Here is a 26052-nt window from a genome sequence, read left to right as displayed (position 1 = left end):
CTCAAGACAAGCTTGAAGTTGGATGAGGGAAGGAGAAAAGGGATTAGCTGGGTATAGCAAAGAATATCATCAGCATACAGAAAGGTTGAGACACCAAAAGACTGGATGAAAGCCACAAGAGGGCTCAAGAGGGTTAAAGAGAAGGAGAGAAAGAATCGATCCTTGCCCAAACCAGTGGCATAGCTATGTGGGGCCACAGGGGCCTAGCCCCCCCCCCCCAAAATTCTTCTGGGCTACTGGTTTTGCTGGTGGGGGTCCCCAACCCCCAACAGTTGAAGCCTTCATCCAGCGCCTGCCTGGCACCGCCATGTTGCCTGCCCTGCTCGCTCTTCCCCTCACGTCCGGCACGCTCCTTTTAGTGAAACTAAGCATGCTGAATTTCACTAAAAGGAGCTTTCAGGACGTGAAGGGAAGAGCAAGCAAGTCAGGCAACGCAGCAGCGTTGAGACCGGCGTTGGATGAAGGCTTCAGCTGGAGGGGGTTGGCGACCTCCGCCAGCCAAGGTATTAAATTGCAGCGGCAAGGTGGCGGTGAGGCGGTGGCGAAGCGGCAGACCAAAATGTGCCCCCCTTCTGCCGCGAGGTCTGGCTACGCCCCTGGCCCAAGCCTTGATTATTATGTTCAATTCTGGTCGCCACATCTGAGTGTAACTAGAAGTACAAACAATGGCAACAAAATGATAAATGGGGTAGGTTAACTCCCCTATGAGGAAGTTAAGCTCTTGAATTTGCTGCCAAAGGATGTGGTAAAAGCAGTTAGTGTAGCTGGGTTAAAAGTTTGGACAAATTCCTGAGCGAAGATATCCATAAACCATTATTATGCAGGTAGACTTGGGGAAAGCCACTGATTATCCTTGGGATATAAGCAGCACAGAATTTCTTTACTCTGTGGGGAAGAACAGTAGAGGTATCCCTGTAAGACCCCTAAGTTTCAGAAGAGGTATCCCTGTAAGACCCTAAGCTTAGCCTAAGATAAGAAGAGAGGAGTGGGTGAGTAATCCTCAGCCTAGGGACAGCCCTCAAGGGAAAGAGGATCCTGGGAAATGGGGGCATGCCCCCAGCCCAATAGAAGGGTGGAAGTAGAAGGGAGGAGGTTGAGACAGGAAGGGGAGGATCTTGAGCCCATGGACTGTGAGCAGAGACACCTTTTAAACCACATGAAAGCTCAGTAGAGATCGAGGTGGAAGAGACAAATACATGGAGACCGATGGAGCAGGAGGACCTCAATTCCACTGAACCTATGGAGTTATATTTGTGAACATTATCTTGCTATCTTTATTTCTGTAAAGAAAACCAGGCTGGAAGGTTTTAGTTTGAAAGGGTCAACAGCAGCTGCAGAGAGTTCCAGTGTGATTTAAAACACTGGGAAGGAGAAGGGCTGCACAACCTTGGCCGAAGCCAGAAAAGTCAAGGCTGTATTTTTGTTGAACCCAGTGCTCTTAGTGTTTGGCATTGAACAAAAATGACAAGAGAAAGACATTGAATTTTCTGTTTCTATCTATCTATCTATCTATCTATCTATCTATCTATCTATCTATCTATCTATCTATCTATCTATCTATCATTTCTATAGCGCTACAAGGCATACGCAGTGCTGTACACCATACACAGAAGACAGTCCCTGCTCAAAGAGCTTACAATCTAGATAAACCATGTAAACAGACAGGGTAAGGGAATAACAAAAACAGGAGCAAAAAAAACTACACTACGAGAGGCAAAATAGACCCACCAACATTCTGGCAGCAATTCTATACAGACGAATGGACAACACCCACAGAATCACCCCAATTTCTCCAAGAATGGGACAACAGATGCAGAACAGTACTAGACAACATAGCACCAATTCAAACCAGAACCTCACATAGAAAAAACTCAATACCATGGTTCAATGAAGAATTGAAAGAACTAAAAACACAGGTCAGAAGATTAGAACGAGCATGGACCAAGAAAAAAGACAAACATACACTCAAAGACTGGAAACAGCTACAAAGAAAATACAAATAAGACAAACTAAACGTACTACAAAACCAAAATAGGACCAAATTACAAGGACACACACAAACTCTTCTCACTTGTAAACAATCTCCTAAATACTACACCGGTTACCTCTAACAACACAGACAGCCCATCCGCAACCAATCTTGCGAATTACTTCAATGAAAAAATTATACAGCTCTGACGCATGATACCTACCAACATCACTGAATACACAAGCATCCTTGAATGTCTAGATCCAAAACCTGGGGAAAGCCCAGCAGATCGATCATGGACCAACTTTAACATGATATAGTTAGATGAATTCTCACAATGGCTCGGAAAATACGCCAAGTCACAATGCAAATTAGACATCTGCCCCAATAGCCTAATAAGATCCACCCCCAAACAATTAAAAAAAAAACTTCACGAATCATATAAACCACAGGCTTCAAAATGGTCTCTTTCCCATGGAAAAAGGAAACATCTTACTTACTCCGCTGCCAAAAGATGCTAAGAAAAGCACAATGGACCTAACCAACTATTGCCCAGTAGCATCTATTCCGCTCATAACCAAACTCATGGAGGGCATAGTGACGAATCAACTCTCTGATTACCTAAATAAACACTCAATTCTGCATGAGTCCCAATCGGGATTCCGGTCAAATCACAGCACCGAAATGGTACTAGTATCTGCAATGAACTCATTCAAACAAGCAATTGCAACTGGTAACAACATACTCCTCCTACAATTCGACATGTCCAGCGCCTTTGACATGGTTAATCATGGAATACTACTACATATACTAGAATACTTCGGAGTAGGAGGTACAGTTCTCAAATGGTTCAAAGGATTCCTGACCACAAGATCATACCAAGTAACAACGAATGCGGACATATCACCCCCATGGATACCTGAATGTGGAGTTCCCCAAGGATCCCCACTATCACCAACTCTCTTCAACCTAATGATGATACCTTTAGCCACGATTTACATCCCATTCAAACAGGATCTAAACGAAATCACCAACGAGATAACCAAAGCCTCCAAATCATGCACTCCTGGGCGGATGCATTTCAGCTGAAACTCAAAGCAGAGAAAACACAATGTCTCGTACTCACCTCACAACACAACAAAAACAACTACTCCACAATACCCACACCATACTGCTCTCTCCCCATCGAACAAAATCTAAAAATTCTTGGAGTTACCATCGACCAAAACCTCACACTCGATACTCACGTAAAGAACACAACGAAAAAGATGTTCCACGCCATGTGGAAACTCAAAAGAGTAAAACCTTTCTTCCTGAGATATATCTTCCGTACCTTGGTACAGTCAATGGTAATAAGTCATCTGGACTACTGTAATGCACTGTACACTGGTTGCAAAGAACAGACTATCAAAAAACTCCAAACAGCCCAGAATACTGCCGCCAGACTCACATTTGGAAAAACCAAATATGAAAGTGCAAAATCCCTAAGAGAGAAACTTCACTGGCTCCCACTCAAGGAACGAGTTGCGTTCAAGATCTGCACGACTGTACACAAAATCATTCACGCAGATGCCCCAATCTAGATGCTAAACCTTGTGGACTTGCCTCCCAGAAACACCATAAGATCATCCCACAAATTTCTCAATCTGCACTTCCCCAGCTGTAAAGGATTAAAATACAAGCTGATACACGCCACCACCTTCTCTTACATGAGCAAGCAATTGTGGAATGCAATACCTACAGCCCTGAAAGCTATTGATGAAATAACTAACTTCCGCAAATCTCTGAAGACACATCTATTCAACAAGGCCTACAAAGAGAACCCATAGCCTTACAAAACTACCTCACCAACTCACCCAATTATTACAAGCTACCTTATATCTTGCCTAACACCTTCCTTCTCTCCTCCCTCACCTAGTGATAAAGAGGTGGGTTTTGAGTTTGGACTTGAAAACAGCTAAAGACGGGGCTAGACATACAGGAAGTCCATTCCAGGCGTGAGGTGCAACGAGATAAAAGGAACAGAGTCTTGAATTAGCAGTAGAGGAGAAAGGGACGGACAAGAGAGATTTATCAACAGAATGGAGAACTCGAGGGGGAACGTAGGGGGAGAGAAGAAGGTAAGTGAAAGGGGACACCCTAGTGGTGAAATGATTGAACTGAATAATGCATGAACAAATAGCTGCTGAAGATAAGCAGGGGTGTAGCCACGGGTGGGACTGGATGGGCCTGGGCTCACCCATTTTGGGCTCGGGCCCACCCAGCAACGGTGCACCTCATAGGCGCCCAAACCGTAACTTTAGCTTTCCCTCCTCCATCCTCCCAGCTACCCGCCAGCGCGCCGCCGCAGTCCATCATCATTTCTGCAATGGAGCCACATCCGTCAGCACGCTTCCTTCCGGCCGGCCTCACCTCCGATACTCTTTCTGAAGAGGCAGGGCCAGCAAAAGCACTCGTAGCCCGGCACCGCGCGGCTCTAACACCGCTGACAGACGGGGATGACAGCGGAGGGAACCTTCTGGTGGGATAGGTGCGGTATATAAATTGTGTATTAGATTAGAGCTTTTGTTGCTGATTTTTGTATTATTTAATGACTGTTTTTATTGTAACCTCTCTAGAAGTAGACAGGCTAGATATATTTAAATAAATAACTATTTCGCTCTTCACAAAATTTGCTTAGTACAACCATTTCTTCCCCAAAATTCTGTTCTTGATCTAAATTTGAACTATACTGATTATGTTAATTCAGTCTGGGGCCCTTTTACAAATCGGTGGTTGCCGCGTGCCAAATTGGGCCTACAGCTGGGCTCACTCAGAAGTCCAGCAGTAGTTCTGGCTTCTGGCATGCAGCAACTAGGGCACTAGAAAATACTTTTGCAACTGGTGGCTTGCCTGGCCGTAATTGGGCAGAACCGCTCGCTGCCCAGTTACTGTCAGGCTACTACTGTAGCCCCCAGGCAGTAAGGGCTATAACAGGAAATGGCTGTGTGGCTAGTGTTTCACTTACTGCACAGCTGTTTCCATCCCCAGCCTTGAATTTCCTTTTTCCAGGTAGTGGCAAAAGGGGGCTTTGGTGAGCAGCGACTCCTTGCGCCAATGCCACCACAGGGCCCCTTTTACTGCCACTTGGTAAGAGGGGCCCTCTGTTTTGGTTTGCCCCTATCCACTATGCAAAAGCTACAACCTCTTCAAAATACTGCTGGCAGACTGTTAACTAACACAAGCAAATAGAGACACATTATCCCAGTCATTAAGCAACTTTGCTGGCTCTCAACTTCATTTAGAATCTGCTACAAAATTCTTGTTTAATTTTCAGCTGGGTCAGTTGAGAGCTATTCATTCATGCTTTAGTGTTCATAATTTTAGAAGTATTGCTCAAGCAATATTCAGTGGCATATTCGAACGGGACCGGCCATCTTTATGGCCGGCCATCTTCAAGGCAGGCCCGTAAAGCGGCGCCCCGACTGTATTATCGAAACAAGATGGCCGGCTATCTATCTTTTTTCATAATACGGTCGGAGCCGGCCAAATCTCAACATTTGGGCCAGCTTTAGAGATGGCCGGCATTGGTTTTCAGCGATAATGGGACATTGTGTCTGCATTTGTGGGAAAATGTGGGGTAGAAATGAACCGTAAATAAATAAATAATGGCGGCCATCTCAAACCCGGCCAAATCCAATGCATTTGGTCGTGGGAGGAGCCAGCATTTGTAGTGCACTGGTCCCCCTCACATGCCAGGACACCAACTGGGCACCCTAGGGGGCACTGCAGTGGACTTCAAAAATAGCTCCCTTACCTTGTGTGCTCAGCCCCCCAAATCCCCCCCCAAAACCCACTCCCCACAACTGTACACCATTACCATAGCCCTTATGGGTGAAGGGGGGCACCTACATGTGGGTACAGTGGGTTTTGCGGGGGAGGTTGGAGGGCTCCCATTTACCACCACAAGTGTAACAGGTAGGGGAGGATTGGCCTGGGTCCACCTGCCTGAAGTGCACTGCACTCACTAAAAAATGCTCCAGGGACCTGCATACTGCTGTCATGGAGCTGGGTATGACATTTCAGGCTGGCATAGAGGCTGGCAAAAAAAATAATTTTTAATTTTTTTTTAGGGTGGGAGGGGGTTGGTGACCACTGGGGGAGTAAGGGGAGGTGATCCCCGATTCCCTCCGGTGGTCCTCTGGTCAGTTGGGGCACTTTTTGGAGGCTTGGTCCTAAAAATAAATGGACCAAGTGAAGCCGGCAAAGTGATCGTCAGAGCCGGCCTTCTTTTTTCCATTATCGGCCGAAGCCCGCCATCTCATAACCACACCCCCGTCCCGCCTTCCATACCCTGCCGAAATGCCCCCTTTAACTTTGGCCAGCTCTGCGACGGAAAGCAGTTGAAGCCGGCCAAAATTGGCTTTCAATTATACCGATTTGTCCGGGTTCAGGAGATGGCCGGCCATCTCCCGATTTGTGTCGGAAGATAGCCGGCCATCTCCTTCAAAAATAAGAATTGTTACCTTACTTGGATTATTGTAACTTTTTATATGAAGGTATTGCTGTGAAGTTACTTAAAAAGATTACAATTATTTCAGAATACGAGCAAATTTAAGAGAGCTTCTCCTCTCCTTAAGAAACTTCACTGGCTTCCGATTTCTTTACATATATTTTAAGATTGCGTGCATGGTTTTTAAATCCTTTGCAGGACAAAATTCAGGGTTGTAACGAGGTATTGTTCTCTGCTGTATGCTGGTAAGGCTGTTCGGAACAATCAATTTTTAACTATGGCATTTTCAAGTTATAGAGAAATTAAGCTGAAAAAATATTTTGAGTCCTCTTTAAAATACTTGGCTGTTAAAATCTGGAATGGATTACTAAATTTTATTAGATGCCCTCATTCTTATTTTTTTATTTAGAAAGCATTTGAAGACTTATATGTTTACTGACTTGGATTAATTGAGGAAATGATTATATTACCTTTTTTGAATTTTGTCTGTACTATGTAATTCCAGCTGTTTGAGGTTGTCTCTTTCTATATAATCCATGATGAATCATTTTAGAGAAATTGCGGAATATAAGACACTTGTATTATAGTATAGTATCAATGTACACACGGTGATGGTTCTTTGAGTTTGTGTGGCTATCAGGACCTATTCTTTTGCTTTGACTACAGCTGCTCTTTGCTGCCCCTGTGAAAGTTGCTGCCCTAGACGACTGCCTAGTTTTACCAAATGGTTAGGCCATCCCTTGAGTCCTTAGGTCAGGGGCTATGTACTAGGAGTTCTTTCAAAACACTGCAACCACAAGCCCTTATCCAGTGACCGGATACTACTATTGTGTGATGACGTGAGTGCCTTTTCTTAAGGGTTTTTACATACTGCAGTTGTAGCATCCCCAGCTCTGTCTGGCCTAGGGAATGGAACATCTGAGGTGGAAATCAAACCCAGGCCCACAATAGTGCCACACTGGGTCCCAGGATTATCTTTTCTATTGATTTAGAAAGGGGAGAGTTTGCCTCCTTTCACCCACCTTTTCATTCACGGTTTTCCCACTCCTACCTGAGCATAGTTTCTGATGGTATCATAGTCTTCATCTGCAGCGAATACACAGTGCTTGGTCACCTTGGCATTGTCACCATCATCTATGCGTGTCCCTCCAGGGGCTGAAAGCAAAGAGCACTGCATTATTCACACAAAGATGCTGGACAGAAAAGTAAGTGAGCGACTCAGTACATACTTCCAGCGCACATGACTTGAAAATGTACCCCCTAAATTTAAGTGCCATTTGCGGGCTAAAATGATAGAATGCTAGCACTTATGTGTATGAATGTAACTTTCATACATGTAAGTGCTATGTACATGCTCAGCTGTATTCTATAATGTAAAGCAAACAAGATTCATAGGGCCAGATTCTATATATGGTGCCAAAAAAAAAGCGCTATTCTATAAACCGTGTTTAAAGTAAGGCACAGTTTATAGAATAGCGCTTATGCCCAGGGGTCGCATGTAAATTTAGGTTCTGTCAATTGCGCAAATGAAAATGTGGTGCAAACGCCTGCACCTAAATTTACAAGCGGAGCCTCCATATTCTATAATTCTATAATTACGTGTGTAACTCAAAGCCATGCACCCAATCCGCTCCAAAACGCCTACGCCCCTCTCATTTCTGCACCCCCTTTTTTGGCCACATGAGGGATGACCAGCAGGAAAAAAGAGGCGATAGTGCCCTTGTATAAGTATTTGGTGAGGCCCCATTTAGAAGCAGGTATATTTCTGTTGAATCTAACTATCCCAAACCTTAAGAAACACAAAGGATCTTAATTAAACATTGTCTTAGCACAGCTAGGTTAAGCATAGTTGTGCTAAGGCAATGTTTACTTGAGATCCTTTGCAGTTCTTAAAGTTTGGGATACTTAGGTTCAACATAACCTCTTCCTGGAGGTAGGTTAACCTGCCACCATTGACTGAATAGCTGGAAAGAATGTGGACATTCATAATATGGGGAAATTGAAGCACGAGGAGGAAAAGGATGGTGCAGTTTGATGAGATATGGACCTTTTTTTTAAAGGAGTGTATACTTCTCCAGACACAACCCCACCACCACCACCACAGATAAAGCTTGTGGGATAAGATGTGTTTGTACAAATGCTAAGAAATCTCCTTGAAAAGGGATTTGGGGTAGTATGGGTTGGGGGTAGTATGAATGGAGGAGGGGGTTACTTTCTAAGGCAAATCTGTTGTAACATTTCAAATATTGAGTGTGGTGGGGTGGGGAAAGAGTGGGAACAGTTAAAAGAAGGAGTATGTTAAAGAGAAAAGGGTACTAGGAGAAAACAAAGGTAGAGAAAGATGGTGTTTTTGGATGTGGTTTGGGCAGTCCTTCAAAGTATACATATATTCTATATTTTACCTAATCTCCCCATCGGTATTTACACCTGCTCCAAGCCATGTATAACCACAATGAAGAATGGTTTTCAGACATACTGCTTGAAGAACTGCTTGATAGCGGTGATTCAAGCACCATTTGATAAGGTAAACCACCACCACCACCTGGACAAGAGTGACTTTTAGAGGAAGGTTTCTTAATAGCTAGCTCTTTGATGTGCAGATTTATAAATTCTATCATTGATGCCTTTAAATGACAACATACACCCACACATATGGAGGATAATTCTTAACAGGGTGCCAATTATGAAGGTAATTGTAGCACTAACAGCCATAACCTAATTAAACATGTAAAGCATTGGAATAATACCACATACTTGTGTACGTGTAGTGGTGGAGTGGCTTAATGGTTAGTGCCGTGGCCTCACGCCCTGGGGAACTGGGTTCAATTCCCACTGCAGCTCCTTAACCCTCCATTGCCCCCGGTACAAAATAACATATGAACTGCTTTGATTGCTAACCACAGAAAGGCAGTATATCAAATCCCATCCCCTTTCCTATGTGTACATATGCATGTAAATGCTGAAATTCTACCCAAGAGCTATTCTGTAAATATCTTACATAGCATGCATTTTACAGTTAGGCAATACACATAGGTGGAGTCTGGGCGGGACTCACACTTACACATGTAATTTACACGGAACTTAGGCCCTATGACTGGCATTAGTGCTTGTGCATAACTTATAGGCATTATTTTCAATGCTACACTAGTGTTCTATAAAGGAAATTAGGTGCCTAGGTTCCTTTATAGAATAGGCTCCTACCAGGTGCCCTCCGAGTGCTTATACAAAGGCACACTGCTATACAATTACCCTTTAGGAGGTGTTTATGTTTATTTTCTAAAGAAAATTAAGCACCTATTCTTTGTATAATACTAATGCAAATGGCTGAAAACATGTACATATTAAGGTGCAATCACCTACAGCAGCCCTATGGCTGGTATAAATGCCCATGCCTAGATGTTAATGCATACATGCTTGAATGATAGAATTCTACAATTTACATGCCTATTAAACATCAAACCCTTTACTCCCTAAAATGTCTTCAACTTGTACAATCAACTGCTATTAAACTTCTTCATCATGAACATAGCTTTGATCATGTTACACTTCTTCTCCAAGTGCAGCTTTTCCTCCTCTCCCTTCCCTGCTCTCCTATCCAAGTGCAGCCTTTCTTTTGAATCTTCAGTTAAGATAAAAGCGAAGTGTTTGCTTTTTTTCTTATATTTGTCACGGTTTTGGGTGGATCCATTGAAATTAAATACTCTGTGGGGTTTTATCAATGTTTTTTATGAAAGGGTTTTTTATGCCAATGAAGAGATTTGATCCTGTTGAAGTCCTTTCTACCCAGTGTTTCTGTAAGGGTGGAGGCATGGGCGCTGAGGCTTGTTCCCTTTCATACTATTTGTTTTGTACTCCACAGGGATATATATATAGTGTTTAAATAGTACTTTGCATATTATATGAGAGAGGTATCCATTGTGACTAGTATGCAAAATTGTTACATACACATTCAAAACGGAGTTAATATGCTATACATTACATTTTACTGTGAGCGTGTAAAACTTGCCTTTAATACTATCATAAATAGAAACACAAAACATTTAATATCCATATAGGCCTTAGCCTGGAATTAGTTAGCCCAAAATGAAAAGACTAGTTAGTAGTGGGATTTCTTCCCCCTCAACATCACTCATAGAATCATGCTCACTTCCTGCCCCATACAAAGTTCTCACCCCTTCTTACAGAAGGGAAACAGAAGCCCCACCTGTGCTGATCCTCAAGCCCCTCAAGAAGCAAAAGTAAGACTCTTCAAGAGAAAATAACTCTTAATGCTCTGCCTCTACAAGAATGCTGAAGCCCAACTTGGGGGGGGGGGGGTCCCAAGAACTCTCCTTGACCACCCCTCTGGAACAGGCACTTCCTATTCCAGAGCTGCCTCTTGTCTTCCCTGGCAGGAGACACTGTAGGGCATACCTACCATGTAACTGCCAAACTCAGAATGACTGCACTTAGCACTACCATTTCACCACCTAATAAGCACAGTGAAGTGTCACTAGGTAGTATCATTCTGAGTTCAGTGGACATGCTGACAAGAAAGGTCTGCAGTCTATCCTGTACCATTCAGGCACAAACTTAGATTGTGAGCCCTCCTGGGACAGAGAAATATCCAGTGTACCTGAATGTAACTCACCTTGAGCTACTACTGAAAAAGGTGTGAGCAAAATCTAAATAAATATCCTGTCACAAAAGAAAGGAGACATTTCTGGAATAGTAACTGCATATTCTGGAAGGATAGTGGGGGGCCATTTTTGAGGGGAGGAAGATCAAAAGGAGTTTGTTCTGGAGGAAGCTGCTTGTTGGCCTTATCACAGTTGAGAAGGTATGTGGATAGAGGTTGCCCCAGATGGTGGATGGTGGAAGGGGTGGATTTTGCATGCAATAGGTGGGGAGGTCAGCATGATCCTTTTGGGCAGGACATGGAGGAAATATCACTTGCTAGTGGGGGGAAGGGGGATTTATAGTAGATGACGGCAGAAAAAGACCTGCACGGTCCATCCAGTCTGCCCAACAAGATAACTCATATTTGCTGCTTTTTGTGTATACCCTACTTTGATTTGTACCTGTGCTCTTCAGGGCACAGACCGTATAAGTCTGCCCAGCACTATCCCCGCCTCCCAACCACCAGCCCCTCCTCCCAACCACCGGCTCTGGCACAGACCGTATAAGTCTGTCCAGCACTATCCCTGCCTCCCAACCACCAGTCCCGCTGCCCACCACCGGCTCTGGCACAGACCGTATAAGTCCGCCCAGCACTATCCCCGTCTCCCAACCACCAGCCCCGCCTCCCGATCTTGACTAAGCTCCTGAGGATCCATTCCTTCGGCACAGGATTCCTTTATGCTTATCCCACGCATGTTTGAATTCCGTTACCGTTTTCATTTCCACCACCTCCCGCGGGAGGGCATTCCAAGCATCCACTACTCTCTCTGTGAAAAAATACTTCCTGACATTTTTCTTGAGTCTGCCCCCCTTCAATCTCATTTCATGTCCTCTCGTTCTACCACCTTCCCATCTCCGGAAAAGGTTCGTTTGCGGATTAATACCTTTCAAATATTTGAACGTCTGCATCATATCACCCCTGTTTCTCCTTTCCTCCAGAGTATACATGTTTAGTTCAGCAAGTCTCTCCTCATACGTCTTGTAACGCAAATCCCATACCATTCTCGTAGCTTTTCTTTGCACCGCTTCAATTCTTTTTACATCCTTAACAAGATACGGCCTCCAAAACTGAACACAATACTCCAGGTGGGACCTCACCAACGACTTATACAGGGGCATCAACACCCCCTTTCTTCTGCTGGTCACACCTCTCTCTATACAGCCTAACAACCTTCTAGCTACGGCCACCGCTTTGTCACACTGTTTCGTCGCTTTCAAATCCTCAGATACTATCACCCCAAGATCCCTCTCTCCGCCCGTACCTATCAGACTCTCCCCGCCTAACACATACGTCTCCCGTGGATTTCTAATCCCTAAGTGCATCACTTTGCATTTCTTGGCATTGAATTTTAATTGCCAAACCTTAGACCATTCTTCTAGCTTCCTCAGATCCTTTTTCATGTTTTCCACTCCCTCCCGGGTGTCCACTCTGTTACAGATCTTAGTATCATCCGCAAATAGGCAAATTTTACCTTCTAACCCTTCGGCAATGTCACTCACAAATATATTGAACAGAATCGGCCCCAGCACCGATCCCTGAGGCACTCCACTACTCACCTTTCCTTCCTCCGAGTGAATTCCATTCACCACCACCCTCTGGCGTCTGTCCGTCAACCAGTTCCTAATCCAGTTCACCACTTCAGGTCCTATCTTCAGCCCCTCCAGTTTATTTAAGAGCCTCCTGTGGGGAACCGTGTCAAAAGCTTTGCTGAAATCTAAGTAGATTACGTCCATAGCTCGTCCCTGATTCAATTCTCCTGTCACCTAATCAAAGAATTCAATGAGATTCGTTTGGCACAATTTCCCTTTGGTAAAACCATGTTGTCTCGGATCTTGCAACTTATTGGCTTCCAGGAAATTCACTATCCTTTCCTTCAGCATCGCTTCCATTACTTTTCCAATAACCGAAGTGAGGCTTACCGGCCTGTAGTTTCCAGCTTCTTCCCTATCACCACTTTTGTGAAGAGGGACCACCTCCGCCGTTCTCCAATTCCTCGGAACCTTTCCCATCTGCAAGGATATATTAAACAAATCTTTAAGAGGACCCGCCAAAACCTCTCTGAGCTCCCTCAATATCCTGGGGTGGATCCTGTCCGGTCCCATGGCTTTGTCCACCTTTAGCTTTTCAAGTTGTTGATACACACTTTCTTCTGTGAACGGTGCTCTATCCACTTCATTCTCAATTGTATTAATTCCAGTCCATCGCGGTCCTTCTCCAGGATTTTCCTCTGTGAAAACAGAACAAAAGTATCTATGTAGCAAATTTTCTTCTTCTTCATCATTTTCCACATAGCGGTTCGCAGTATCTTTTAGTCTCACAATTCCCTTTTTAGTCATTCTCCTTTCACTAATATACCTGAAGAAATTTTTGTCACCCCTCCTTACATTTCTAGCCATTTGTTCTTCCGCTTGCGCTTTTGCCAGTCGTATCTCTCTCTTGGCTTCTTTCATTTTCATCCGGTATTCCTCCATGTGTTCCTTTTCTTGAGTTTTTCTGTATTTCTGGAACGCCAACTCTTTAGCCTTTATTTTCTCAACCACTTGCTTGGAGAACCATATCGGTTTCCTTTTTCTCTTGCTTTTATTTACTTTCCTTACATAAAGGTTCGTGGCCCTATTTATAGCTTCTTTCAGCCTGGACCACTGTCCTTCCACTTCTCGTATTTCCTCTCAGCCCATCATCTCCTTCCTCAGGTATTCCCCCATTTTACTAAAGTCAGCACGCTTGAAATCCAGGACTTTGAGTTTTGAGTGGCCGCTCTCCACTTTAGCTGTTATATCAAACCAAACCGTTTGATGGTCACTGCTGCCCAGGTGGGCACCCACTCGGATATTTGACACGCTATTCCCATTTGTGAGCACCAGATCCAGTGTCGCTCCCTCCCTCATGGGTTCCATCACCATTTGTCTGAGCAAAACACTTTGGAAAGCATCCACGATCCCTCTACTTCTTTCCGATTCCGCAGACGGAACCTTCCAATCTACATCCGGCAGATTGAAATCTCCCAGCAACAGCACCTCTCTCTTGCTTCCCAACTTTTGAATATCTGCGATCAGGTCTTTATCTAATTCCTCCAATTGTGTTGGAGGTCTGTAGACAACACCCACGTGGACCAGGGGCGTATCTGGACTCTGGCGGTAGGGGGAGGCCAGAGCCAGAGAGAGGGGGCACATTTTAGCCCCCCCCCCCAACGACCCCCCCCCGCCGCCACTGCCGCCATTGCCAGAACCTCCCCACCAACGACTCTCCACCCTCCCCCCCGGCCGTCAACCCTCCTCCGCTGCCGTTGCTTACCTTTGCTGGCGGGGGACCCCAACCTCCCGCCAGCCGAGGTCCGCTTGCCGCCTTTTAAGACTGTAGGAATGTCTCCTCTGTAACCTATCTGAAGAGCTGCACTTAAATTCACCAGAAGAAATGTCCAGGTGTACAGCTCTAAGGATTGGGACATGCAAATCACTATTTTAGCAGAGTATGTAACAAAACAGGAAAGATATAAAGATATAAATGCAGAATTAAGCCAGAATTAAGGCAGAGCAATTCTTATCTGTGTGTATCTTTCAGGCAGGAGCCAGTGAAGACCATGTGGTTTAACTGCTCCTCCTACAACACAAACTCACCTTAGCCTACAGATTTACAAGCCAGATGGGGGAAGGGTACACTTTTAGGGAGCAATTTCACAGCATTGGGTCCAATAAAAGGCTAACAGCTGGTCTGAAGCAGATGTTACATTTTCCTTTTAATCAGGCCTATGTTAAACGGTAGATCCACGTTATTTATTTACTTACTATGAGCAGGGCAATGCCTCATTTGCATATGATGCTTTCTCATTTACAGTATATCTGTCTGCACTCATTTTAACAGAGAATGTTTTTGGTACATGTGATTTATTAAATAAATAAAAAAGACATTCAGTTAACAATAAATTAACGAAGTCCCTTTAGAAGTCTTGTGCAACATCTACATTATTATGACATATGGGGTTTTTTTTCTTGTTTTTAATGATGATTATTTTATTATCTTTTGATCTGCTTTTTTGCTGCTCCTAGACTATGCTGTATTTGTTTCATGTTATGACATTATTGTGAGCCACATTGAACTAAAGTATGTTTGGATAATGTGGGATATAAATGTTATTAAATGAAATGAAAAAATGAATATTGCATACATATTTAAATACTGGTTTTAGAATGCCACTATTTACACATGTTTGCCCTGGGATGCAGAAATTCAGCAACAGTGTGTGGTACTTGTATTTTCCATTCTACAAAGGGAATATATGGGTTTTATTTTTGGTTTTTTATCTTCTCCAAGGTACGTGTAAATTCAACAATGTACTCCTTTCAGCCAGGGCTTGAAACCATTGACTGAGGAGTTAATTGTGCTAAGCTATTATTTTATGTAGCCTTATAATATGTGCTTTTTGAGTTTTCACTCCTTAATTGGCTGCACTGATATGTATAGTTCTCTCAAATACAGCTCTTATAAATCAGTATATGGAGGTAGCAAAACCTGGCACTTAACACATGTAATCACTGGCTCTTATAGGCAGAAGCTGCTGAATGGGGTTGCTCTCTTGCTAAAGATGTGGTACTATACAAGGCCAGATTCATGCATGTACAGGGGAATGCTATAAATGGCGCTTAAAATTGCACACTCAATCTGCATGCACAATGAGCCTGTTAACGCCAATAATTGGGCAATATCAATAAATTATTGGAGCTAATTGGCAACAGTTTGGATTTATGTGTACATGCTGCTAAGCACTATTCTATAAAGTTGCATGTGTAAATTCTTTAGCGCACAACTGAAAAGGGGGGCATGACCAAGGGAGGGGCACTGGTGGGTCAGGGGCATTCACTAAAGATGCGTGCACTATTTTAGAATTCAAGGGATCTGCACCTAATTTAGGCATGGGGATTTACAGGAGGGTTCAGTTGGTGTAAATCCTCATGCTTAGAAGTGGGGCATGGATCCTGGCCTACGAGCTATTCTATAAACGATGCCCAATTCAAAGCACCATTTACAGAATAGCACTCAGCATGTATATTTTTTGGAACCCAACTTTGGGTGCCATCTCCTGAATTTAGTACATTGGGGAAATTCGATACCTGGTGCTCAAAGATAGGCGCCGGGAAAATCCATGACAAGTGCCAATTCTATAAAAGTCTCTTAGCGTCAAACAACCTTTACAGAATAGCACTTAGACCAGATTCCCAGGCCCAACATTGGGTGCAAGGACTTACACCTGCTGATACCTGGCCAAATTAAGTTAGGAGGCCGGGAACTTCCCACATCCTTGGACGCCCTCATTACCCTCTGTGTATGTGTCGACATTCAGTTCCAAGAGAGGTCGCAGGAACGCTCTGCTCAGCGCCCTCCACAGAGGCCTTCTGCTCGGATTTCACGCCCTAGTTCCCCTAAGAGAACGATTGGCTCCTCTTCTGAGGGTTCTGAAGAACCGATGGTTATCGGTCGACATCGTCTTTCTGAGCAGGAGAGGACTCATCGTCGGAACAATCGACTCTGTCTGTATTGTGGACAGGCTGATCATTTCGTGAAATTTTGTCCTAATAAACTGGGAAACGCGCAGACCCAGGACCTTTGAAAGGGGTGGCTTTGGGTCGATCCTCACCCCTTCCGGATAATCTGGTTTCCATTCCTATTTTTCTGCAAAGGAAGGAACTTTGTGTTAGCACTTTGGCCCTGATTGATTCAGGGGTCAGAGGGAATTTTATTGACGCCAGCCTTCTAGCCCAACAAGGGACACCTTTGATCCCTTGTAAACCCACGTTACAGGTGACCTCCATTCAGGGATTGACCCTACCCCACTCCATTACCCAGGTCACGCAACCATTACAGATACAAGTCGGAATTCTACATCAAGAAGAGATCCAATTCTTGGTTTTTCCCCAGGCCATCCACCCTGTCATTCTGGGCCTGCCCTGGTTGCGACAGCACACGCCCAGTATCAATTGAACCACAGGTGATATCAGCAGATGGGGTTCCCAATGTTTTGCTTCATGTCTTACGCCAGTGGACCCTCCCATGAAAACTATTCGGCCCTTCCCGGGGTCCTCTGCCCCTGTGAGGCTTGCCTTCCAGTGAAATACCAAGAATTCCAGGATGTCTTTAATGCCCAAGAGGCTGAATCTCTTCCCCCTCATCGCCTGTTTGACTGCCCTATTGAATTACTCCCAGGCAAGATGCCCCCCACCCCCGGGGCTGACTTTATACCCTCTCCCGGGAGGAATCTAAGGCCATGCGGAAATACATCCAAGAGAACCTCGAAAAGGGCTTCATTAGACCTTCTTCCTCTCTGGCAGGGGCCGGGTTTTTCTTTGTAACTAAGGACGGCTCTCTACGACCCTGTATAGACTACAGGGACCTTAACAAAATTATCATTAAAAACCGGTACCCGCTCCCTCTTATTCCAAAGCTATTCGACCGTCTGCAGGGAGCTTCAATTTTTACCAAACTAGATCTTCGAGGCACCTATAACCTGGTCCAAATCCGCCATGGAGATGAGTGGAAGACTGCTTTCAATACCCATGAGGGACATTTTGAATATCCTGTTATGCCGTTTGGCCTCTGCAATGCTCCCGCAGTCTTCCAGGATTTCATTAATTTCATTTTTCAGGATCTCCTGTACTCTTCAGTTATTGTTTATTTGGATGACATTCTGGTATTCTATGCTTCTGTTCAAGGTCATCCCCATCATATCCGCTCCGGGATCATTGCCTCTTCACTAAACTAGAGAAGTGCTCATTTCACCAAAAGTCAATTCCATTTCTGGGATATATCGTTTCTTCAGAAGGGCTCCAAATGGACCCCACTAAACTCCAAGCCATCCAGGAGTGTCCAAGGTCTCCGGGCTCTGCAACGCTTTCTGGGCTTTGCCATCTACAACAGACAGTTTATCCAGCAATATTCCCTTATCACTGCACCTCTGACCTCACTTACCAAGAAAAGGGCTGATGTGAAGAACTGGTCTCCCGATGCCCATGAAGCCTTCTCTGCCTTAAAGCAAGCCTTTTTGTCTGCTCCGGTGCTTCGAGGGCCGCATATAACAAAACCATTCATTTTAGAAGTGGATGCCTCATCGCTGGGGGCAGGGGCAGTTCTGTCTCAAGCCACAGACTCTGGCAAACATCATCCCTGTTTTGTTTTCTCCAAGAAATTCTCCCCAGCAGAACGTAACTACACCATTGGGGACTGGGAGTTGTTTTTTTTCTCCAAGAAATTCTCCACAGCAGAACGTAACTACACCATTGGGGACCAGGAGTTGTTGGCCCTTAAATTGGCTCTCCAGGAGTGGTGATACCTTCTGGAGGGGGCATTACACTCCATCATTGTGATCACCGACCACAAAAACCTCTTGTACCTCCAGGATGCTAAAAGACTCAACCCACGACAGGCATGTTGGTCTCTCTTCTTTGCCTGTCTTAATTTCTGCTTGATATTCCGTCCTGCCGAGAAGAATGTTCAAGCAGATGCACTCTCCAGGGCCTTTAATACCCCTGAAGTGTCTGAGGAATCCTATCCTATGTTAAATCCTGCCTCTATCACCTCTGCCACGGTAGCTTCAGCCACTCCGAAGACCTCCGTTCCACCCCAATCCAGAAAGAAGGTTCTCAAATGGGGACACTCTTCTATGTTTGCTGGGCACTCTGGTTTCGCAAGACCTTTCACTTGATCTCCCGGTATTATTGGTGGCCACGCATGACTCAAGATGTTTTGCATTTTGTCTCCACCTGCCCCATTTGTGTCCGAAACAAATCCTCTCCTCAAGCTGTGGGGATTGTTACAGCCGTTACCAGTTCCACGGCTTCTTTGGCAAGAGATATCCATGGACTTTGTTACCAACTTACCTCCCTCCCAGGGCCACACGGTCATTGGGTAGTAGTAGATTGATTCTCTCGGATGGCTCACTTCATCCCCATAAAATCTCTCCCATCAGCCGCTATTCTCGCCAGGAATTTCATCCAGCATGTGTTCCATTTGTATGGTCTACCCCTGCGGGTCATAAGTGACCGAGGATCTCAATTTACGTGGCATCACCACTCATTTTTCATCCGCGTATCACCCTCAGACTAATGGGATGGTCGGAATGGTCGAGTGGGTCAATCAGACACTCAAGGCCTTTCTGTGTACGTATACAAAAAATCGACAGGATGATTGGTCCACATTGCTCCCTTGGGAGGAATTTGCATATAACAATGGCCTCCACTCCGCCTCTCGAACAGCACCATTTTTTACTGTATATGGACGCCACCCCGACTACCCCTTCCAATCCCACTGACCCAAGCCTCGCCTCAGCTCCAACAGACCCTCACGGATATCCGGGACATTTGGAGTAAGGTTCAGCATCATCTTCAGCAAGCCGCGGCCAAGTATAAGCAGTTCGCAGACCAAAGAAGACAGGCTGCACTGACTTTTCAACCCGGGCAGAAGGTTTGGCTTAGTACCAAGTACTTGAGACTCCGTTTTCCCTCTTTCATGTTCACTCCCTGCTACATTGGACCTTTCTCAATACAATCCCGAGTGGGGGCAGTCTCCTATCATCTCCGATTACCCATTAATCTCAAGGTCCACAACGCTTTCCATGTGTCCTTACTGAAACCATTTTTGTCCTCAAAGTGGCACTCAGAGCCATGGAAGATCACCATTCCTGAGACTGAACCGGACCCTGAATTCGAAGTAGAGGAGGTTCTGCAGTGGACTCCAAACGCCAAAGGGGATGACTCTTCTACTTGCTATCATGGAAACACTTTGGTCCTGAAGATAATTCCTGGGAACCGGCTACTAATGTCCATGCACCAGAACTGATCCAAGAATTCCATATCCGCTATCCATCAAAACCCGGACCGGGATGGAGAGGGGGCCTTCCAGGGAGGGTACTGTCACGTCCCTCACCTCCTCTCCAGCGAGACACTCCGGCTGCGCTGGAACGCCCGCCATCATACCAGGTCTGGCGCTCCGGTCTGTGCGGCACTCGTCCTCTCCCTCTCCTCATCGTGGTGCACATGCCCAGGATCACTACATGCCCTACGTTTTGCCAGCTCCGCACGCCTCCGGGGCGGTTCGGGACCATCGACCCATCTCTGTGCTCCGCGGGGATTAGTCCTTGTCGCGAGCGGACTCCTCCTTCTCGACCACCTAACCTATGGCAGCTCTCCTCTCCAGCTGATCCCTCTCAGCGCTATTTCTGGAGCATGTTCCCTAGGCCTCATTGCTTCGGCTTCTATTTGGTAAGCGCTCTTTGTATTGGATGGTTTCCCAAATTTCTGCCCGTTGAACATTGCTTGTACCTGGATTACTCTCTCGCCTGCTGCCTGCCTGTTGAACACTGCTTGCACCTGGATTACTCTCTCGCCTGCTGCCTGCCTGTTGAATACTGCTTGTACCTGGATTACTCTCTCACCTGCTGCCTGCCTGTTGAACATTGTTTTGTACCAGGACCATGTTGGAATGTAATTGTATTTTACATGCATTGCCTGTCACCTATTATTTCTCTGTGATTACTCTGTGACCTCTGATGTGAATTACTTAGAGAGGTCACACAGCTATGCAACTTCCTGTGGGGGTCAGACACAGCAGATGCAGCACATGGAGCACATGGAGCTCATGATCTCTCCTAACCTGAGAGGATCTATGGTGGTGTGAGCATCCATTACCATCTAAGCACATGGAAGGAGCTGATAAGACAAATGTATAGTAATATGTAAATATAAGCCTGTCTGATTATAATCTAACTACAAACTGTGAGTAAACAGATGTTTTGTTACTTCAACTTTAAAGTGACTCAGCAGTGAATTATTCAGGGGTGAATGAGAGAGAGATGAAGAAAGAAATTAACATTTCTAAAGCTGAAGCTGTGTATACTAAAATCTGCTAATTATTTACTACAAATAATCCAACAAAAGGGTTATGGGCCCAGGGCCAGGAATTGAAAAAGAAGAGAAATATTACCAGGCAGAAAAAAAGGCCACATTTTTCTCTTAAGTTTTAAAGGAAAGATTCAGTCTGTCTCTCTCTCCCCCCACACAGCAGACAGAAGGCTAAGAAAATGGCTGAGGGAAGAAATTCACCATTTTTCTATTCTCTCAAGGTGCCTAAATTAACTGAGTTTAATTATCGGCAGTGGGAACTAAGATTCATATGTCTCCTTCGAGCAAAAAGATTAAATATATGCTTAGACCAAGACAGAACAGCTGAAAATATGGCTGAATGGGACAATGCAAACTATTATGTGAAGTGCATGCTTTTGGAAGCTCTCTCAGAGAAACAAGCCATATTAGTGGAGGGAAAAGATACACCAAAGGACATTTTATATAAACTGAGAACTATGTATGCAACTACATATGCAAAGCAGCAACCAATTTGGCTGGCAGAGTTGAATGAAACCAAATTAAGGGATAAAAGTAAATGTAATGATCACATTATGTATCTTATGTCTTCATTTCAAAAGCTAGAACTTTCTGGAATTCCCATGTGTGATGCATTGAAAAGAGCATTTCTTTTACCTCACTATCAAAGAAGTTTGATGTTTTTAGGTCTGTAAATGAGGCCATTGAAGGGCAATCTTTTGAACAGGCAACATCAAAACTAAGGCAGGAATGCATAATAAATGATTCTGAGGAGATGTGTTCTCAAAGTCAGTCAGAGAGAAATGAAACAAATTTCTTGGCAAAGAACAGAGGAAGGCGGAGCTATGGGAAAACTCCACCCAAGGGCAAGCTGATTTGCTACTCATGTGGAAAGGAGGGACATGTATCTAAATGGTGTAAGGAAACACAAAACACTCCCTCTAGCTCACCTAAGCCAATGGAACTAAAGAATTTTCAAACCAGGAAATGTATGAAGGACAAAGATAAACACAAGGGCTTTCTAATGGCAGAAAAATCTTTGACTATGGTAAATAATAATTCAAATGAAAGTACTTGGATTTTGGATTCGGGGAGCACATGCCATTTAACCAATTGTAAGGATTTCTTTCAGGAAATGTGTCCAGAGGAAGGTATTCTTAAAACTGCAAACGCAGGGACTGCTAAGATCCAAGCAAAAGGTATTGGATTCTTAAAATGCAAAGTGTCTAATGAAGTTAAAGAAATTCCTGTAAGTGATGTCTTGTATATTCCCCAAGCAGTTTGCAATATGCTTAGTGTATCTACATTAGATAAGAAGGGATTTGCGATTCATTTTGAAAACAGTAAGTGCACAATCTCTAAAAATGATGAAGTGTATGCTGAAGCTTTTATGCATAATGATGTTTATAAACTGAGCATTTCAGGTGAAGCCTCACATATGGCGCAAGTAAGGAAGAATGATGAAAAATGTAGTCTGGAAATCTGGCACCGCCGCCTGGGACATCGTGATTTTAAGGTGATCCAGGATCTTTACAGTAAGCAACTGGCCACCGGCATTCAGATAAGTGCAGATGCTGGTAAAATGGAGAAATGCATAGACTGTGTTACTCAAAAAGGTGTGAGACCCTCATTTCCTGCATACACAGGAAACAGAAGTAATAAAGTACTGGACTTAATACACAGTGACTTATGTGGACCGTTTAATATCCCATCATTGGGAAATAACAGATTTGTGCTAATATTCTTGGATGATTTCTCTAGATATTGTGTGGCCTATTTGCTGAAAGAAAAAAGTCAAGTCACAGACATGCTGAAGAAATACGTAGCCATGGTGAGCAATAAATTTGAAAGAAAACCAAAGGTTCTTCAGACCGACAATGGTGGTGAGTTCACTTCACAAAGCATGCGCACATTTCTAGAACAAGAAGGCATTCAGCATATCACAACAGTAGCTTATACACCAGAGCAAAATTCTGTTGCAGAGAGAAAATTTAGGTCACTTGTGGAAATGACCAGATGTATGCTGTCAGATAGCAATCTCCCTAAAAGACTATGGGGGGAAGCCATTCTCACAGCAGTGTACCTACAAAACAGAATGCCAACTAAAGGCGCTGAGCGCACACCACATGAGACATGGCATGGTAGGAAGCCAAACCTGTCACACATAAGAACATTTGGAAGTACAGCATATGCTCATGTACCAAAGCAAAGAAGGCATAAGCTGGATTCCACAACAGAAAGGGGCATTTTAGTTGGCTATGCTCCAGGACACAAAGGATATAGAATTTTGAATCTGAAAACTGGCATTGTTGGCATAAGACATATTACATATTTTGATGAAAACAAAAGGGTTGATAAAGGCTGGATTATCCCAGATGAGCCTTATCATCCAGAATATGAAACTAGAACCATAATAGACATGCCAGTGTATATAAATGCCATACCAAGGCAGATGTCTGAAAGCAACTCACCTGTATCTAACGAGGAACAGGCAGAGGAAGCAGACACAGAAAGGATCATTGAAGAAGACAGTACAGTTGGAGAAGGGGAATCAATTGGAGAAGAACTCTCAGATTTAGAGGATGCGGAAAGGTCAGACCAACCTGTTGTCAGACGCTCATCCAGGGAAAACAAAGGTGTTCCACCCCCAAGACTGTCTTACTTAACAAAGTCAGCAGAAGCTCAAGAGCCCTTAACATGGGATGAGATTGAGAAAATGCCAGCAGAAGAAGCTGCTAAATGGCATAAAGCTGCACAAGAAGAAATTGATGCATTGGATAAAAATAATACTTGGATTCTTACAAAATTACCTCCTGGCAAGAAAGCTATAGGATGCAAATGGGTATTCAAGTTAAAAAGGAATGCACAAGGAAAAGTGGAAAGGTATAAAGCCAGATTAGTGGCAAAGGGATATCTTCAAAAATATGGAGAAGATTTTGATGAAGTGTTTGCACCTGTAGTGAAACACACGACAATTAGAACACTTCTGAGCATTGCAGTCTCAAAAGGCATGCAAGTCAACCACATTGATGTGAAAACAGCATTTCTTCACGGAGATATAACTGAAGACTTGTACATGGAACAGCCAACAGGTTTCATAAATACAAAACAAAGACAGCTAGTGTGTAAATTAAACAAAGGTCTTTATGGATTAAAGCAAAGTGCAAAATGTTGGAATGAAAAATTGCATGAAATATTGACAAATTTAGGATTTAAGCAAGGTGAAGCAGATAAATGCTTGTACACTAGGTGCACAAATGGACAATATGCATACATTTTAGCTTTTGTTGATGATCTGCTCATTGCAAGCGAAAGTGAGCAAGAGTACAAGGACATTGTAAAATATTTAAACCAGAATGTTGAGATAAAAGAACTTGGTAATGTGTCATACTATCTTGGTATAGAAATTGAGAAACAAAATGATGGTTCTTATCTTCTAAGCCAGAAGCAGAAAATAAATGAGCTTATTGAAAGTTTAGGTATGCAAGATGCCCAAGTTGTAAGCACTCCCATGATCACTGATTTTCTGAAGGATGAAACAGTAAGAGAACCTTTACCAGATAACATCCAATATAGATCAGCCATAGGTAAGCTTTTATATCTAGCTACCACATACAGGGCTGATATAGCAAATGCAGTAGGAATTTTGAGCAGAAGGGTCAGCTCACCTACCAAATCAGATTGGACTGCAGTTAAAAGGATGGTAAGGTATTTAAAGGGTACCATTGATTGTAAATTAAAGATTTCAGCCAATAGTAATCCAAAACTAATATGTTACTGTGATTCAGATTGGGCAGGGGATCATTCTGATTATAAATCCACAAGTGGATATGTGTTTATGTATGGAAATGTACAAATTTCATGGGCCAGTCATAAACAAAGTATTGTGAGTTTGTCTTCTACAGAAGCTGAATACGTGGCCGTATCGGAAGCGTGCAGAGAACTGATGTGGATTGAAAAACTTTTGCTGGATTTTGGAATAGCTGAAAAAAGACCAATCCAGATAATGGAAGATAATCAGAGCTGCATCCGACTGTCACAGAATGACAAGGTTCAGTCACGCACCAAGCACATCGCAACGAAATACCACAACGTGCGAGAGTTGGCGAAAGAAGGGGTCATCAGTCTACACTATTGTCACACCAGTGAGATGACAGCTGACATCATGACCAAACCGTTACCCAGAGAACGTTTTGTGAATCTGCGTATAAAGCTTGGACTTTGTATGAATAAATAATTGCATGACAGTTATGCATGAGAAGGGGTTTGTTGGAATGTAATTGTATTTTACATGCATTGCCTGTCACCTATTATTTCTCTGTGATTACTCTGTGACCTCTGATGTGAATTACTTAGAGAGGTCACACAGCTATGCAACTTCCTGTGGGGGTCAGACACAGCAGATGCAGCACATGGAGCACATGGAGCTCATGATCTCTCCTAACCTGAGAGGATCTATGGTGGTGTGAGCATCCATTACCATCTAAGCACATGGAAGGAGCTGATAAGACAAATGTATAGTAATATGTAAATATAAGCCTGTCTGATTATAATCTAACTACAAACTGTGAGTAAACAGATGTTTTGTTACTTCAACTTTAAAGTGACTCAGCAGTGAATTATTCAGGGGTGAATGAGAGAGAGATGAAGAAAGAAATTAACATTTCTAAAGCTGAAGCTGTGTATACTAAAATCTGCTAATTATTTACTACAAATAATCCAACAGACCATTCCCTTCCGTTCCCCTCCGACTGGTTCCTCAGCTTCCCGCACAAGTCCTGCTGGACGCCCGCACCTGGGGGCTCAACCTCCGGGGAACAGCGGTCACCGCAGGTGAACCTTGGGGTTGCTCGGCCGCCAAGCAGAGTACGAAGGCGTGTCACTGCACTCAGCAGTGCTCTACTTGGCACAAGAACTCACAAGCCTGACATCCTTTAAGAAACTATTTAAAACACTTCTTTTCAGGAAGCCTTTGATGCTGATTTTTAATATTACTACTATTTACTACTACTACTATTTAGCATTTCTATAGCGCTACAAGGCATACGCAGCGCTGCACAAACAT

At 43.9% G+C, this 26052-nt stretch overlaps 1 protein-coding gene across 3 annotated transcripts in view; it reads right to left on the bottom strand.

The window, feature by feature from the left end:
• Positions 1–26052, bottom strand: part of BZW2 (basic leucine zipper and W2 domains 2) — a 148260-nt gene that overhangs the window by 74062 nt on the left and 48146 nt on the right. For all 3 annotated transcript variants that reach the window (XM_030189961.1, XM_030189960.1, XM_030189962.1), the window contains exon 4: positions 7513–7616. In XM_030189961.1, coding sequence (XP_030045821.1) covers positions 7513–7616 — 104 coding nt within the window. The remainder of the gene's footprint in view (positions 1–7512; positions 7617–26052) is intronic.

This window comes from Microcaecilia unicolor, chromosome 1, assembly GCF_901765095.1.
Source record: "Microcaecilia unicolor chromosome 1, aMicUni1.1, whole genome shotgun sequence".
NCBI lineage: Eukaryota > Metazoa > Chordata > Amphibia > Gymnophiona > Siphonopidae > Microcaecilia > Microcaecilia unicolor.
This window is presented reverse-complemented; position numbering and strand designations above follow the sequence as displayed.